At 37.2% G+C, this 17,574-nt stretch overlaps 2 protein-coding genes and 1 long non-coding RNA gene across 3 annotated transcripts; 2 read left to right on the top strand and 1 right to left on the bottom strand.

Annotated features, from left to right (window-relative positions):
• Positions 1 to 1,030: 1,030 nt before the first annotated feature.
• On the top strand, positions 1,031 to 2,277 carry LOC137746473 (pathogen-associated molecular patterns-induced protein A70-like). The gene has a single exon (XM_068486491.2). The coding sequence runs from the start codon at positions 1,031 to 1,033 to the stop codon at positions 2,114 to 2,116; it is 1,086 nt and encodes a 361-aa protein (XP_068342592.2). The 3' UTR covers positions 2,117 to 2,277.
• A 6,790-nt stretch (positions 2,278 to 9,067) lies between these two features.
• On the bottom strand, positions 9,068 to 13,040 carry LOC148698806 (uncharacterized). Its single transcript, XR_015952306.1, has 3 exons — positions 12,740 to 13,040; positions 12,574 to 12,663; positions 9,068 to 9,255 (listed from the first exon to the last, which is right to left on the bottom strand). It is a non-coding gene; the product is annotated as an uncharacterized LOC148698806 (long non-coding RNA).
• Positions 13,041 to 14,343: 1,303 nt separating this feature from the next.
• On the top strand, positions 14,344 to 16,957 carry LOC137747348 (translation machinery-associated protein 22). Its single transcript, XM_068487445.2, has 7 exons — positions 14,344 to 14,642; positions 14,808 to 14,897; positions 15,243 to 15,292; positions 15,437 to 15,518; positions 15,616 to 15,683; positions 15,760 to 15,843; positions 16,520 to 16,957. The coding sequence occupies exons 1-7, from the start codon at positions 14,495 to 14,497 to the stop codon at positions 16,574 to 16,576; spliced, it is 579 nt and encodes a 192-aa protein (XP_068343546.2). The 5' UTR covers positions 14,344 to 14,494; the 3' UTR covers positions 16,577 to 16,957.
• The last annotated feature ends 617 nt before the right edge of the window (positions 16,958 to 17,574 follow it).

Below are 17,574 nucleotides of genomic sequence, written 5' to 3'. Positions count from 1 at the left end.
AATTGTAATTTTCCATGTACGTTTTAAAAATTCCGGGACGGGATGTTACAGGTGTGCTATTCACACACCCCTTTTTGCTTCTCACACACCCTTTGTTTATTTCTGTCATTTGATCTTCTTTAATTCAGTCGATCCGACGGCCGCAAATTAAGAGGGTGTGTGGATAGCACACCCCAATTTAAAACACCGGTCAAATAAAACTCTCCCCAAACTCCCACTATCTTTCTAACCAAACACACCATTTTTCTCTTTTACTAGTTTCCAAACATCCACCTTCTCTCTCACTAAGAACAAAGCTGCCATACCTCCACCAACCGCCTCCCTCCCCATTCTCCCGAAGCCATGGTAGCTCCACCACCAAATTTCACCAACCCATGACAGATCATATCCATCTTACTAACCTTATGAAGGAAATTTCACCCATAAGAAAAATTATTAAGATGGTTGAAATAATTTGGGAAAGTTTGGGCTTATGTACTGCCCCCGCCAGACGACAGAGAAAGGTTGGAGGAGAAGTGGGTGGCACCGACGGATGAGACCATGGCAGAAGCAAGGAGGAGAGAGGCAGGAAGGGTCCCTATTTCTTTCTTCTCCGTGCGCGGTCATCTTCTCCGAGAAGAAGACAGCCACTGCAACCTACACAGACCTCATGCTCGAGTACGAGGGGTCCCCGGAAAATTTACAGCAACGATTTAGGATTGCCAACGGGTCCTGGGACCTCCCTGGTCCCTATGTGGATCCGTCCTTGCGTCTGAAAGGACTTTGATTGTTTGCGCTCCCTATCTCATCCTCTTTTCATTCTTTTCTATTTCTGTGATCACAGCTAAGCCACGTCAATATTTTATATTAATTTAATGAGAATATAAAATGTTGGGACGTGGCTTAACCGTGACTACAGAAATAGAAGGGGATGAGAAGAGTATGAGATGAGGAGGGCAGACAATCCAGGTCCCATCTGAAAACAATAATAAAAACTTGCAACGTGTTAAACCTCTGTCCTTTTTTATAACGTCACCTCTCTCCTTTTTTTATGACGTCATCTCTCACCATTTTATATATCCTTCTATTTCATCCTACTCACCAAAACCCTACGGTTCTCCATTTTCATCTGCCATACAACAACAAAAACAACTTCTCTCTCTCTCTCTCTCTAGAAGCTCACAGGAGTGAGAAGCAGCTGAGAAACTGCAACATGGCGGACCCATCGTCGTCTTTGGCCATGTGGGCATGGATGCTCAGCTGGTTCACGCCCTCCTCGCTCTTCCTCCTCCTCAACCTCATGATCGGCATCATAGTCCTCAGCTCCCACTACGGGACCCACAAAAATCCTGAGCACCAACAACTGCAGCAGCAAGAAGAGCAACCCGGCCTGTTCAGCTCGCCTCGACTCGAACGAACCCCCTCACTCTTGGACCGGGTCCGTTCGATAAACTTATCCCACTACAAATTCGAGCAACCGAATCCCGAAACCCATTACACGCCGCCACAGCATGCAGATTTAGATAATTCGACCGGATCAAACCGGACTCCCTCACCGCAACTCGAACGAACTCCCTCGCTATTGGACCGGTTTCGATCCATCAACTTTTCCCACTACAAATTTGAACAATCCACCAGCCCAGAAGTCCAATCCGGCGAATCAGCAGCACAACTTCCTGGTTCGAGTCAGACAGACAGCAATAATGCGGTCGGGTTAGCTAGGACACCCTCGCTCTTGGAGCGGCTCAAGTCGATGGATTTCCCATTCTACCGGCCCGAACATGCCGACCCAGAGAATAAAATTCATGAACCGGAAGAGTCCGAACATGAGGCCCGCGATCGGAGTTTTAGTGAAGAAAACTTGGTTCATCGGAATAAGTCGAACTCGGGTAATGGGGCTCGGGTAAACCAGCGTGAGAAGATAAAAAAGTCGACCAGCGAGAACTCGCTGCTCCGAGGAGGGGTTGAAGGAAACAACAAAGAAACGGACATTAGGCCGGCGATGCCGAGGGTGAAGAAAACGAAATCGTTTGGAGGACACGAAGCGGTTGATGCGAAAGCTAACGATTTCATAAACAAGTTTAAGCAGCAGCTGAGACTGCAGAGGCTCGAATCAATTAAAAAAAGTAGCCAATAATAAGGTTATTGTGTTTTTCCTTTTTAAAAATAATAATAATAATTTATAGGTTTATTTTCTTGCCTGTGAGACTGTGAGTTTGAAAATGTAATGGTATTTATTCAGTTTTGTGGATTATTTTGGTCATGAAAATTAAGGATAATGCTTGTGACCCTTCGTTATTTGCGATTAATGAATTTTTATCGTTCAAACATTATAATTAGAACCGTTCATAATATTTATCATTATTTAAAGATTATATTTGCAAAAAAATTATTCAATTTCGAGATCGTTTATTTTTTCATACGTATTAAACTAATTAACAGTTTGGTGACAAGTAGCATCATATGATGAACCGTCTATTTGTTTTATGCATATGAATGACTAAATAATCTTTAGATTGAATAATTTTTTCGCAGATATAATCTTTAGATGATGATAAAGATAATAAACGATTTCAATTATGATGTCTGGATGATAAGGATATGTTAATCATAAGTAGAGGGACAAATAATTTCCATATTAATTCTCCTAATATTAATTATGATGATCCGTCAATGGCTTAAGTTGGTATGATGTGTTGAGAGTTGTCCCACATTGGTGAGGGACAATGTTTGCTATGTGCTTATATGATCTTGGGCTACTACCCATATTGCTAATTGGTTTTATGGTGGAACCCCAATTTCATCATGGTATCAAAGCGGGTTGTTCTCGTGTGAAGCCAAACGGCCACACGCGTTCCACGTCATCCAGTTGTTGTCCACATGTAGACTTGAAAATCTGCCACACGTGCGTGGGCGTGTTGAGAGTTGTTCCACATTGGTGAGGGACAAAGTTTGCTATGTGCTTATACGGTATTGAGCTACTCCCCATATTGTCAATTGATTTTATGGTGGAACCCCAATTTCATCATGATGAGTATTAATTTTATGAATGTATACATATATATAACTGTACATATATTTAAGTTGGTATACATTTGTGCTTCTGAATTATGATACAAGATAGCAATAAGGATGGATTATGGATTATAATCGATGATGAAGGAATAATGTCCAAGGAAGAAGTGGAACCCAATTTCATCATGATGAGTATTAATTTTATGAATGTATACATATATATAACTGTAAATTTATTTAAGTTGGTATACATTTGTTCTTCTGAATTATGATACAAGATAGCAATAAGGATGGATTATGGATTATAATCGATGATGAAGGAATAATTTCCAAGGAAGAAGTCGTCGCAAGAATCTCAGTAATCTGATATGCATGAACATATTTATTTGTTTGAAAAAAGAAAGATATATTTTATATGTTGTTTAATATTTATATTTCTTCTTGAAAAAAAAAAAAGCTTTCTTTTTTCGGTGTTCAAAGTGCCACAAATTCGTCAACCGAATTAATTAATTATTACTCTTTACTAAAATAAATTATCGTTTTAGGGAGGTTATTATTGTATCAATGAATGAATAATTTATTAATATATTGTTAAATAAATATTATTACATTTAACAAGAATTTTTGTTTGTTCATTTATTACTGTTATTATTTTTTAGCAAAGATACATGTATCTTATAACGCAACAAGTATATGTATATGACTTCAAACTTCTAAGAACTAGAAGATCAAATATTTTCAAAACTTAATGCCCTTGAAGACAAATATACTTTAGAAGCATATTTTGAGAAATAGTTGAATTGAGAAAATAGAAGTTGTTTGAAAAAAGAAAAGAAAATAGAAGTTGTTAAAAAAAAAAAAAATCTAAATATGTATTATGAATATTTATGTGTTAAGCTCTTTTATGTACTATGAATATCTATGTGTTATTTCTTTTATGTATTCACCATTATGAATTTATATACTCCCTCGGTCTTGAAAGATTTTAAGAAAATTTAATATCTTATGCATTTAATTAGTGAGGTTATTGAGTACACTTGTCACATCCTGGTCCGGGCCCTCACCACATCCCGGGCTCAACTCCACCGTAGTACGATATTGTCCGCTTTAGGTCCCGACCACGCCCTCACGGTTTTGTTTTTGGGAACTCACGAGCAACTTCCCGGTGGGTCACCCATCATGGGATTGCCCTCACGACTTTTGTTTTTGGGAACTTGCGAACAACTTCTCAGTAGGTCACCCATCATGAGATTGCTCTCGCGCGAACTCGCTTAACTTCAGAGTTCTGATGGAACCCGAAGCCAATGAGCTCCCAAAAGACCTTGTGTTAGGTAGAGATGAGAATATACATATAAGGCTTACATGATCCACTTCCCTGGGCGATGCGGGATGTTACAATCCACCCCCCTTTAGGGGCCCGACATCCTCGTCCGCACACTTCTGGCCAGGGATTGGCTCTAATACCAAATTATCACATCCCGCCCCGGGCCCCCACCACATCCCGGGCTCGACTCCATCGTAGCACTATATTGTCTGCTTTGGGCCCCAACCACATCCTCACGATTTTGTTTATCGGACCTCATGAGCAACTTCCCAGTGGGTCACCCATCATGGGATTGCACTCGCACGAACTCGCTTAACTTCGGAGTTCCGATAGAACCTAAAGCCAGTGAGCTCCCAAAAAACCTCGTGCTAGGTAGAGATGGGAATATACATATAAGGTTTACAAAATCTACTCCCCTGAACGATATGGGATGTTGAGTTTGAACTAAAATATTTATTATTTTTTCAAGATTATCAATTGGGTTTTTATTTCAAATGATATTTGAAATTGAGCCACTCCATCAAGATGATCCCTAAAATTGAAAATCTATCAATGTAGTCATTGAAATTGGGTGTCGCCAATCAATGTGGTTTTTCTATCATAAATTTGTAAAAAATTTTGTTATGTGCAGTTGTGGAACATATATGGATCTCACGAATTTAATTAAATATTATTATGTGAATTAAAAATATTTAAATAATAAAAAACGATTTATATTTTTTATAATTAAAAACTGAGGAAAAAAAAAAATGAAGAATCACCACTCAATCAATAAGAAAATGGAGAGCTTCAAAGGAGCTTCAACAAACCCAGTCGTCCTTCTATTTCAGGTCTCTCTCTCTTTCTCTCCTCTGCTTACTGTTTATGCTTTTTCTTCTTCTGGATTTTTGGTTTGATGGCGTAAGAGAAATAGGTTGTGGGGAAAAAAACATAAAGTCTTGAAATTTATGGAAGTGTACAGATTTTCAGCAGTAAAAAATAACCCAGTTGGTCTGTTTTTTAATGCGGTATGAAAAACCAGGGGGGACGACAGTGACCGGAACCAAACACGTTTTGCAGATCTTGGAGAGCTTGAACAGTCTGCTACTACCTTCCCTCACGACAGCCGCAAGGTCGACGGTGGCACTCTAAAGATACCCAGAACTTCGTGGGAGAGTGGGAGGGGGCGGGTGGGGGTTATAGTGGGAGGGTGGGAAGGCAAGAAGATGATGAACAGTGTTCAATCATCTTCATCTTCATCTTCATTTTATTTATTTTATTTTATTTTTTAGTTTTTAATTATAAAAAATAAAATTTGTTTTTTTATTATTTAAATATTTTTATTCACAAAATAATATTTAATTAAATTGATAAAAACCATTTATGTGTCACATCAGCATTTAATAGAATTTTTAACGGAATTGTAATTGAATGATCACATTAATTTACAACAGTCATTTTCAAGGACTACATTGATTGATTTTTAATTTCATAGACTATTTTGATTGAGTGGGTCAATTTCATGGACCATTTGTGATTAAAAAAACCTTATTAATTTATCAAACATTCATCTGTTGAATTTTGCTGTAGATTTTGATTGGTTGGACGTTCTTAATTTGAAACACTATTTTTCTTTTCGCTCCCTTTGATTGCTCTTCATTTTTAATTTCTTAGCAGGTTATTCAGATCTTCATACTTGATATATTAACGATTGTTTATCTTTATTAAACTATATTCTTGGATTTAGAGTTTTGGGTAATTTTGATGTGGGACACTCTTTTTCTTTTGTCTTGATTAAAATCCTCACAAGGTTTTATTGAAGCTTGAATAAAGCACCCTATTACAATACTTAGAGGTCTCGTTTGTTTGACCTCCTTAGCTAGGACTGGACTAGTTAGAACTAATAACCAATGTTTGGTATAGCAAGAGACTAAGTTAAATGGGATTAGCCCAGACTCGTGTGGACTTTGGACCTCGCTAAGTCGCCTAAATTAGTCATCCGCAAAAGCAAGGTATTGCTAAGAACCTCACTACGCTGCCTTCTCTCACTACGATGCCTCCTTCGCGTGAACTGGTGAGAGCCAGGTATTGTTCTTCATCAAAGCCACCGATCATTGAGTGAGCTTCATCCAGAACAAGTATTGACACACCCCGTCCCGAAGGAGGGCATGCTGGCCGTCACGCGAGAGTGACGTAACCATTTACACAGTACGGAAGCTTTAAAGATACAATTTCTAAGATAAAACACCCAAAGGTGAGTCCTAATTTTTGGTCCATTCTGTCAGAACACCGCTGGATTCCTCGTAGCCACCAAGCTCTGAAATCTTAAACCTGGAGGGGCGCAAAACAAAGTTGAGTGGGTCAGCAAAACAAACTTATTCAGAACCTTCTTTTCTCTTTGAATATACTAACCCCTCGCCGTAAAACAAGTATAGTTCCCAGAAAAATAACATATATACGTATGTATAGATATGCCAGTCATGCTCAAAAACATATCAATCATGCTCAAGAATATATCAATCATGCTCAAGAATGTGTCATGTCAAAGCCTCATAATGATATGCAAGTGCTCAAGCATAACTCATATCAATAACATATAATCTGGCAGCCGGGAGTCACCTAACGTGACCTGTACGGCTGCAGATAGAGCTTCAATCTCAACTCAATATCTGAATCTGCACACGAGTCGGAACCACCTAACGTGGTCTGTACGACAGGACTGGGTGTAATATATACGCTCTAGTGCTACGATCACGTGAAGACTGTGCGAATAATCGCGGGTCACCTACGAGTCGGAACCACCTAATGTGGTCTGCACGACAAGGCTTGCACCTAACTTGGATCCAAGGCGAGCGTGTGGTGTGGGTGAACATCACGTGAAGGACTATGCCCTGGCCCTGGGCGGGAGCACTAACACCGGGGTGCAGATTATGAGCTCTCTAACATCTCAAACTACTACTGCATAACAACATGAATACCACTTACCTGGCACTTACCTGTGCGTCCACAGCACCAAATACACATATATAAATGTATGCCACTACTAATGCATGTGATGATAGTATTTCAATCGTAGCTTACCTGGGCCTCCTCAGCACCATGCAACAGTATGCATAATTATGGTAATGCACATATTAAAATATGATGCATATATGACAGGATAATTAATTCGTATTTCTTTTAAAATACGTTTCTGGAAAATACGTCAAGCATACGTATATATATATACTGAAAAATAACTGCCCACTCACTGATCACATCGACGTCTCATAGGTCCCTGAACCTCCCCTAGTTTGGTTACATTCTTCTTATGTATAATTTTCACCTATACAAACAGTAACCAAATTGACGTTATTTAACGCACATACACCAAACATTCGTCCATAACTTTCTCATACGTTGCTCAATTTGGGTGTATGAATATACCACGGTGATCAACACGATGTCACGAACACGTGACAATTTTCAGAACTCAATTTGGAGCTCTCACGCGCCCCCACGCGCCCTGTTCACGCGCTGCCCACGCGCGCGTCTTCTTCCTCGCGTCGCCGGACTGGTTTCGCCGGCGGTGGGTGTTTTGCCGGACTTTCTGGGTAAACTTCAAAGTGTCATAACTTCTTCATTTCTTAACCATTTTCGACGTACTATATATCAAAATGAAGGTATTGACGAGACGAACACATCCATACCTGACTTGACCCCTAACTCGCCGTGGATTCGCCGGAAAAAGCCTCGAAAGTTCCGGCCAAACTTTGAACTTGTCGTTCTCCGTGTTCCTACGTCCATTTTTCACGTAATTTATACCAAAATGAAGCCCTAATCGTAATCTACCACGTTGGACTAGTTTTAGGGCCTAAAAACAACGGAATCAAACTTTTCCAAAAATACGAAAATTCGGCCGAACTTACAGTTCGTAATCCCGACGTCCAAATCCTTCAAACGAAGCACTCCGAGCTTCCTTAGGACCTCACCAAGCTTCCTACAAGCTTCAAAATCCCAAAATCATCAAGTTTTGCGTGTGCATGAACAGTGCACACGCACAGTGAAATTGAAATCCATATTTTCCGAAGTGAAACTCACCTGAAATTGGTACCATCGTGTTCGTGTGGTCCTCAGGAGTACGATGGTGGTCTTAGATCCTTCGTTGGTATAGTTTTAGGGTGGTTTGTGGGTGGTCCGTGTGAGTTCGAAGGAGAGAGAGAACTGACAGAGAATGAGAGATTTGTGAGGGAGGAGAGAGAGAGACAAGATGCAGAAATGGGGGAGAGATTTGAGGGATGTGGGGTTCCTACCCAATCCCCAAATCATCAAGTTATAACATATTTTACGCCCCTTAGTCCCGTTTAAGGGCATTTTCATAACTTCACATCCTCGGAATTAAAATTCCGGGACGGGTTGTGACAAGTATCCCCTCTCCCTCTATCGAACTTAATTATTATTTTTTGTTGTTGTTTTATATTAGAATTACCATGATTATCTTGAAGTTCATCAATTTAAAAAGTAAAAGAAAAAAGAATTTGGAGTAGATCTAAATTTAATTATTTAGATCAGAATGTGAAATTTAGTTTTTATAATTAAATTTTAAAAATGAAATTTTAGTTCTAATCCAACACTGCAATGCTTCACAATTTTAGTACTGGTTAGTCCAAGCTAAGCCAGTCTAGTTTAGTCCATGAAGCTAGTCCAATCTGAACTAGTCTGGTACAACAAACGCACTCAAAGTGAATAATAAGAGAAGAGACAAACAAAATTATACACTCCATAAAGCAATTCAAACAATTGGGTAAACCTTATTATTACTTTAAATTGAAATTTGTTCATGCAAGACATAGTTTGTCATTTATTTTTTGCGTGCAGCAAGGCATCAATACACAATGGCACAATGCCTAAATTGATTCGGTTATTTTTGGAGCAGCTCTCATAACATGAATCCACGAAGCCTTCCACATAGCGCGTATCTACAATTTCAAGCAATAAAATTTGAAACAACTGCAAATAAAACTAACCAAAATACAAGAATTTAATGAGCTCGTTTAAAGTTAGTTGTGCTATTCCCCATATAGTTAATTGGTAACTTCTTCAATCCCTACACTCATCTTCCTCAACAAAGAACTCATGGCAAATTTTAAAGCTGGTGCTGCCTGCAAATACCAAAGGAGAAAATGTAGAGTTTGTAAATGCGCAGCATATGTTCGGCATTAGAAACATTTATAAGATTCTGGCTACAGTCGAGCCAGATCAAAGACAAGCATCAACTGAGACTAATACTCTTCAAGGGAATACATGGAGGGATAATCCTTTGGTTGGTTGCCTTGGTATTACCGGATTATTCCCCCGAGAACAAATAGATTTCTATGAGAAAGAACTTGAGATTACAAATTGATATCTAGCAATTTACAGGGAATTAAAACAGATGCTCGATTCACAGAAAATACAACCAACACAAGTAGCACCGGTCGTCCCTAATCAAGTAAGCCAGATATTAATTTTTAATGATTCAGTCTCCTTATTTTTTTTTTACTGAATTATTGTTAATTGATCTATATTTTTGGAACCAACAACATATATATATATATGTATGTATGTATGTAGACTAAAATAATTGATTTATTATTACTTATACTGTGAATTTAGTTCCCTCGGATCACGGTGTAGTAGACATCAAAATTTCAAAAGTTCGTCTTCCACATGGCTGAGATGAAAAAGTATGAAGAAGGGTACACTGAAACTTGCATGGGTGCATGAGGCAAAAGTTGAAGGCGTGTCTTCCAAACTCAACGTGCAGATGTACCCTTCTTCATACTTTTTTCACCTCAGTCATGTGTAAACACGAAACTTCCGAAATTTCGATGTCTATACCATGACCCGAAGACCTAAATTTCACATCAATTATTTTAGTCTATATATATATATATATGTTGTTGGTCAAAAAATATAGATCAACTAACAATAATTCAATAAAAAAAAAACAAGAAGACTGAATTAATAAAAATTAAAATCATATGCCCTACTTGATCAGGGACGACCGATGCTCCTTGTGTTGGTTGTATATTCTACGAATCAAGCTTCTGTTTTAATTCCCTGTAAATTGCTAGATATCAATTTGTAATCTCAAGTTCTTTCTCATAGAAATATATTTGTTCGAGGAGGAACAATTTGTAACACCAAGGCAACCAACCGAAGGATCATTCCTCCATGTATTCCCTGGAAAGAGTATAGTCTCAGCTGTCTTTAATCCGGCTCGACAGTAGCCAAAATCTTATAAATGTTGCTGATACCTAACATACGTGGGGTACGTGGACAACACAATTTTTTGCTTTGGTATTTGCAACAGCACCAGCTTTAAAATTTGTCATTAGTTCTTTGCTGAGGAAGATGACGGTAGGGAGTGAAGAAGTTGAAGTTCCATCATAAACTCAATTGGTAATATGGGGAATAACCCAATTATTCTGAGCACATGCAAAGTTTCTTTTCATCAATGTGAGATTTATTCTCAACAAGCTCCTTCACGTGTTATGTGTGACGAATTTTCAAGCCTAACACGTGGACAACACAACTCAAGTTATGTGGGGCACGTGTGGGGCCGTTGGGTTTCGCACATTGGACAATTTGCTCTGATACTATGAAGAAATTGGTGTTCCACCATAAAATCAATTGGCAATATGAGGAATAGCTTAACTACTTATAAGCACATGCAAGGTGAGAGTTGATGATAGATACATATGTATGTATATATGTATAGATAATACTAGGAAGACCTAAATTTGCAAATCACAAGATGTGTCATTAATAGAAAATAAGCACAATACTTAAAATTTAAGTGACAATTCAACCATCAACAACAACATCATTTGATTTATCTAATTTAGTTCCCTTAAAAATTTGATGTCTCTAGCATTACTCATGGATATAAGGTGTTTATCGATAATATGGTTAAGGGTTTTAAAGCCAATTGTCATTTGGAAATGTACCTTGTCTGTAAATGCATCCAAGGTTGTGTTGGAATTTGAAAATGTTTGGTGACTAGATATGACAACTCAAATCCTAGTGGATTAATTATGTCTCTCTTGGATTTCCCCTTGTTACAAAGCAATATATGTTTTTATTGCTTAACGGGAAAGCGGGATTTGAATTATGTCTCATTTTCAATTTCGAATAAAAAATATTAAATCAAAAGTTAGTTAGTAACGAACAATTCACTTTAGTTGACAAAAACGAAACATAATTTGAATCCCGCTATCCCGTTAATCAATAAAACGTATATTGCTTAGTAACTGAGGTAAAATCCAAAAGAGACATTATTAATCCATTTGGCTTTGAGATGTTAGAACTAGTACTCAAACATTTTCAAATTCCAACACAGCCGTTACATGTAACGACAATTGGCTTTGAAACCCTTATAAAATTATATTATCCAGCCTATTTACATATATACAAACATACATACATACCCATCTTCAACTCTCTAATTAACCCTAATTGCATTTGTTTTCCTAATACACAGCTAAACTTGGCATAAAAAAATGAAAAGAAACTTGTAATTTGAAATACACAGCTATATGGTATATAATTTGTCACTCCAAACAGTTAAATATGCTACTAAAATTGTTCTTTATATTATTGACTGAAAATTCTAGCACTATTAAGTACTGATCTGGTTATGCTGTGATTTAAAAAAAAAAAAAACAAGTATATATAAAAAAAAAAAAACATGACCTTTTCAGTGTTTGGTAATCCTCCTAGAATCACCTTTTTCACAATCTGGGTGGAAAAAGCCAAAGTAGCAAATGCAAACTTTGTAAAACGGGGTCTTTTGCTGTGTTTGCGCTTCTGCGCAAACCTATTTTTCCAGGCACAAAGACTTCGCTGTTGAAATTTCAACGGGATGTCCTGCTTACATTTAATTTCGGGTGGACACTTGTTCATCTGGAATTGAATGTAAGCAGGAATTCCTGCTGAAATGTTCAGCAGCGAAGTTAATTCCTTTTTCCAAAGACACGAGGTCTTGTGTATTATTTCCGAATCTTTTTAGTAAGGATCTTAGAGATTTGTAAATCGTGTCCGTTCATCGTATATCGTATGGTTAATTTTTATCAGGTATTGTTTGTATTTAATTTTAAATAAAAATATTTAAAATAATTTCTGATCACGATATACGAAAAACTAATATGATTCACGGATTCGCAGAATCCTCACAAAAAAATCCGGATTCTTTTAGTGTAACTTTCAAATACCAAAAAACAACCTTAAGCAGTTTAATAATTTACATGTCATACCAGGATGCTTTTATCATCTTCCATCACCTCTCTGTCCACAGTGCCGCCGACTGATCAAACTCGATATTCCTCTTCCGTTAATTCACCAATCTGATCAAACTCGAATAAGAAATTTCTTTTCCATTATAATTGTGGTCAGAAACTACAAATTAGCAGGAAAACTTACCACACAAATACTGAGCCAAAATTGATCATATTCACCTTCCCCCCTTGCCAGTTGTGAAATTGGTCAGTCCTAGGTGATATCGAAGTTCATCTTCAAGCAGCATAAGGGGTGTCAATCTTGTTGCCCAGCACAAGAAATGGAACAATTGCAGACTCCTTGCCTTTCTGTCCACACTGTCTGCCCGATCCGACGACCTCAATCTCATCAAGAAATCTTATCAACAACTTACCGACCTCTATTCGGGGAACTTTTTCAGAGAGTTTGAAGAACAGCCCACAAGGTGGTGACGAGAATGAGAGGGCTGCAATAGTTTATATAAAAGTTACTAAACACGTCAACACTATTTTTTTAATTATTAAAAACACTTGTGTTAAAAAAAAAAAAAAATTTATCAACCACACAATTTTATTTTACAATTATTTATCCTCGCAGTACATTATAAGTAATATTTTTTAAAACGCACAACGATACCATACTAGCCCGAAGTATGGTTGGTACTTTGAATTTGTTGTGATTCTGCCAATCAATGTTCATACGGATTAAATTCGATGTTATCTTATCTGGCATGCACTTTCTCTAAATGCTTGGTTGTACTTATCTTCCTAAAACCAAGACCATCTCTAACATTTGAGTTAAAACTTAAAATTTGTAACCTTGAAAATTTAGGTTTTACCCGAGAAACAACTTTTCCGTTCCAACTCCTTTTGGGTTAAAACTTAAATATTTAGCCCAGATTATTAAAGAATGAATTTAGACTTTTTTTTTAAAGTAACTTAAAAAAAAAAATTATGTAGACTATCCTAATTTAATTTTATGAACATTTTAACTCAAAAATATTTAGACTCTCATAAATATTGAAAAATTACTAAACTGATACCATGAAACTCATGAAACACTATGGAAGAATATAAAACACATAATAGAGATATATAAATAATTTATTATTATTATTTTAATCGTTGAATTTAAATTTGGACCGTTGATTTTTTTTATTTTTTATTGTTGAATTGAATGAATATATAAATATAAAATTTAAAAAAAAAAGAAAAAAAAAGAAGAAGTTTGAATGGGGGATCATTGGATCAACCAACGGTCCATTTAATCTAGGGCGTACATGACCATAAGAGCCATTTGGCTCAACATCAAGGCTGACAAGCACCCAGGTGGCTAGGACCCTGCCTCTTTAATGCCTCCACGTGTTGAAGTGTGAGGCTCATCTGGCGCTCCGTGCTGGACAAAAATTACGCACGTCCACGTGCATTTGGGGGACTCTCCACTAACCCGGCCCACTTTTTTGGCCGGTATTTGACCCAATTTTAACTTCTTATCCATAACCCTAAGTTATGTTCTCGTTTGAATACACCCTCCTAAAACTTATTCCAAGAATTAGAGTTGGTCAAAAAGATGTGTCTAAGTTCAAATCCTGTTCTTGTTGCTGGAAAGAATAAAACCTCCAATATTCAAGTATTTGGGCCTTTCCCGCCCAAGAAATTTAGAACACACATAACATTATGGGCCCCAAGCAACGATACGCACCGCAATTGGGCCAACAGGGTCCGACACACGTAATCCAACAAAGCCATTCCTATTATCTCACCGTCATCGAGCAGCTGCAATACACCGTCTTCAATTCACCGATTTGCGTAACCTAAACGCAGCGTTTTGACTTTCCCCAATTTCAGTGCGAGGGTTAGAGAGAGAGAGAGAGAGAGAGAGTGGGGAGGTACAGAGAGAGGAGCTTGAGGCTGAGCTCTGATGGCGGGGAAGCCCCAACCGGTTCGCGTGCTGTACTGTGCGGTGTGCAGTTTGCCTGCTGAGTATTGTGAATTCGGACCCGATTTCGAGAAATGCAAGCCATGGTTGATCCAAAACGCCCCGGACCTTTACCCGGATCTCGTTAAAGGTTCTATCTTTGCTCGAACCCTAATTTCTTTTTATTCAATTCGAATTAAAGTTTAGTTTATTTATTTATTTTTTATGATTACTCTGTTCTGTTTTATTTATTTGTTATTTTCAATGATTTTTTATTTATTTTATTTTTTGTATTAATTTTTATTTTTTTGTGCAGAGGCTAATGCTAAGGAAACTGATAAAGTAGCCAACCAGTTGCAGTCCACTGGTATTTCTTCTGGAGGTGGTGATGGAGCTGCTTCTTCAGGTATTGCTGTAAATATGTATATGTGCGTATATGTGTGTGTATATATATGTATATCATGTATGCGTGAGCATGTGTTTATGTTGGTATGTGTTTCCATTTCTGGTCTGGTTTGGATGAGTTATGAATGCTGGTACAGTATATATGTGAATGTGTGGGTGGAGATATGGAGTGCCTAAACATGTTTATGTTATTGTGTTTGTGCTGCTATGAGATGAATTGGGATGTTTTGTTTTATTCTTTACGGCTTTAATTTTATTTTGGAAAGCTTGTTTTCTGCTTTGTGAATCCAAATTATAACGATTTTTGTTTTTTTTTTCGACCTTAATTTGGTGGGTGCCATTTCAGCACCTAAAGAAGAAGTCAAGCGTCTCCCAGGTGGGAAGATTAAGAAAAAGGTGATAATTCGGAAATTGTTTTCTTCTATTAAATAGGTGTAACCCTTTGTGAACAAGCTCTCTGGGTTGATGGTTGCAAAACAATATTTCTTTTGAAACCCTTTAAATTATAATGACTAAACTTGGTATGGGTTTTTTCCGTAGGATAAGCAAGAGGTTACGATTGAAAAAGTCACGCGTAATAAGCGAAAATCTATCACCACTGTGAAAGGGCTGGAGCTTTTTGGTGAGCAATCTACTACTTTGCATCCTTTGTCTTTCTATTTGGAGATTCTTATTTTGTTCCTACCATAATTAACGCGGTTTCTTTTATTACAATTCAGGTGTCAAACTTAGTGATGCTTCAAAGAAATTGGGGAAAAAGTTTGCTACCGGAGCCTCTGTTGTTAAGGTATGATGGATAGTATATTGTTGTGTCTGTATGCGATGATGGTTTGTTATAATTAATTTGGAATGATTGGTTTCAGGGGCCAACTGAGAAGGACCAAATTGATGTTCAAGGAGATATCGCTTATGACATTGTGGAGTTCATTACGGATACTTGGCCTGACGTAAGCTACTCTGCTCACTGTTTCTCTTTCTTCCATATGATGTGTTGTTTTCAACTTTTTTATCAAAATGGGAGTTCTTATTTCCAATAAAAAGATTAACCTCTTTAACGCTATGTATATGAATGAATTAGGCCAAAGTAGAGTTACTATATTGTATGAATTAGATCGCTATATATGGTATAAATTTTGAAATGTGGTGAAAAAGTTGTTAAATTAAAAACTACACGCTGGTAAATGTAAACAGTTAGCCAAAATATGGCTTTGGGACATTTGTACCACGTAGTGTTAAATTTTTATTTCGTCGTTTGTATTTTACTACTTCATATCCATGGATAATTGCATGGGGTAACACCATCGGAATTATTTTTAATGAATTCTTTATAAAAGTCAGGGCACCAAGGATTATCCTTTTGTGCCTTTCTTCTTATTCTTTCTATTGTTGTACTTAGGGAGGTTTTTGATTTGTACTTAGGGAGGTGTTGATTGGATTGTGACCTTGGCTGTGAGAACGTATTCTTAATTTGAGTGGCATAAATTGTCCCTCGGTCCCCCCTTTTTAGTCATGTTTTTGTAATCTCGTGTTTTCGATGATAAGATCACTTATACTGTCCAAGTTAAAATTGGAATACACGCTTAGCTTAAAGTACCTAAAACTTTTCTTTGCCTCCTTTCTCAGGTCCCAGAAGCTGCAATTTTCTTTATTGAAGATGGCAGAAAGGTCCCAGCTGCTTAAACAGTATCATTGGCACACAAATAAGATGGAGCATGGTACCGTTCTCCTGTAGGTGCGAGCTTTAACTCGATTCAGTGTGCTATCAAATTAAAGGACCAGCGATCATACTCCTTAAAGTTCCAAGAGTACGACGGCCTATGAGACGTTTGGCCTTCCCTGGAGTCTCTTGTTATCTTGGTTGCAAGAATGGTACACATTTTGCAGTTAAATTGTATTTCAAGATCTATGTTTTGCTCGGTTCTTGTGTGTTACATATTACCTATAGTTAAATCCTCATGTTGCAGACCTAGCTGCTGCATCCTGTATTCTTTTACTTCCGTGAGTTAACAATTCAGAAACATCTTCAAATTTTACCAAATGAATTATATCTTTTACATTTCATCTTCTAGCTGTGAGTTCGAGATTTTTCTTCAATGCTATGTAGCACTTAGTGAAATAGAAAATGAATGGATGAAGTTAAAAATAGAATATATAACAATTGCGGAAATGAAATTTAATGGTTAAAATACTTGTGCTATATAACATTTGAAGCTACACCCCTGAATTTTCCAATACCTAAGGGCCTTTCAATTCATCCTATTTCATCAGATTTGTGATGTGATATGGTTCCAAAGTATGATTTGGATAAGGACAATTCCAATAAGATTTCATTCTTGAATCAAATTCCATTTTTGATTTATTGCATCTATTTCATGACCGGAACAAGGGAGAATGCACGTTACACCATAATTTTAAATAAGAAAATAGATTTTAAATGATAGCAGATCTATCTAATTGAGCCGGATCTGGTGTATCATAAGGGGTTTACCTTTTCTACTGGATTGAATAAAAAATAATTTTTGAATGAAGTATTCAACTCCAGGAATGAACGAACGATATTGGCAAAAAGAAAATTAACAAGAACCTAAGTGTAAATGACCTTAACCAACTGAGTTATAATTCCCTGCCATATTTTTCAGCCTATAAAAAGACGGTAAAATAGCTGTGGATGGTATATT

The sequence above is a fragment of the Pyrus communis genome, chromosome 2 (assembly GCF_041283825.1).
Source record: "Pyrus communis isolate YQ-2024b chromosome 2, ASM4128382v1, whole genome shotgun sequence".
NCBI classification, from domain to species: domain Eukaryota; kingdom Viridiplantae; phylum Streptophyta; class Magnoliopsida; order Rosales; family Rosaceae; genus Pyrus; species Pyrus communis.
Note: the sequence above shows the minus strand (reverse complement) of the source record. Positions and strands in the feature narration are given on the sequence as shown.

Excerpts from the sequence above, each read along its gene's own strand:
- LOC137746473 (XM_068486491.2), top strand. The coding sequence starts at position 1,031 with ATGACGTCATCTCTCACCATTTTATATATCCTTCTATTTCATCCTACT.
- LOC137747348 (XM_068487445.2), top strand. The coding sequence starts at position 14,495 with ATGGCGGGGAAGCCCCAACCGGTTCGCGTGCTGTACTGTGCGGTGTGC. Across the intron at positions 15,293-15,436 it reads GTGGGAAGATTAAGAAAAAG|GATAAGCAAGAGGTTACGAT; the intron begins GTGATAATTCGG and ends TTTTTTCCGTAG. Across the intron at positions 15,684-15,759 it reads CCGGAGCCTCTGTTGTTAAG|GGGCCAACTGAGAAGGACCA; the intron begins GTATGATGGATA and ends GATTGGTTTCAG.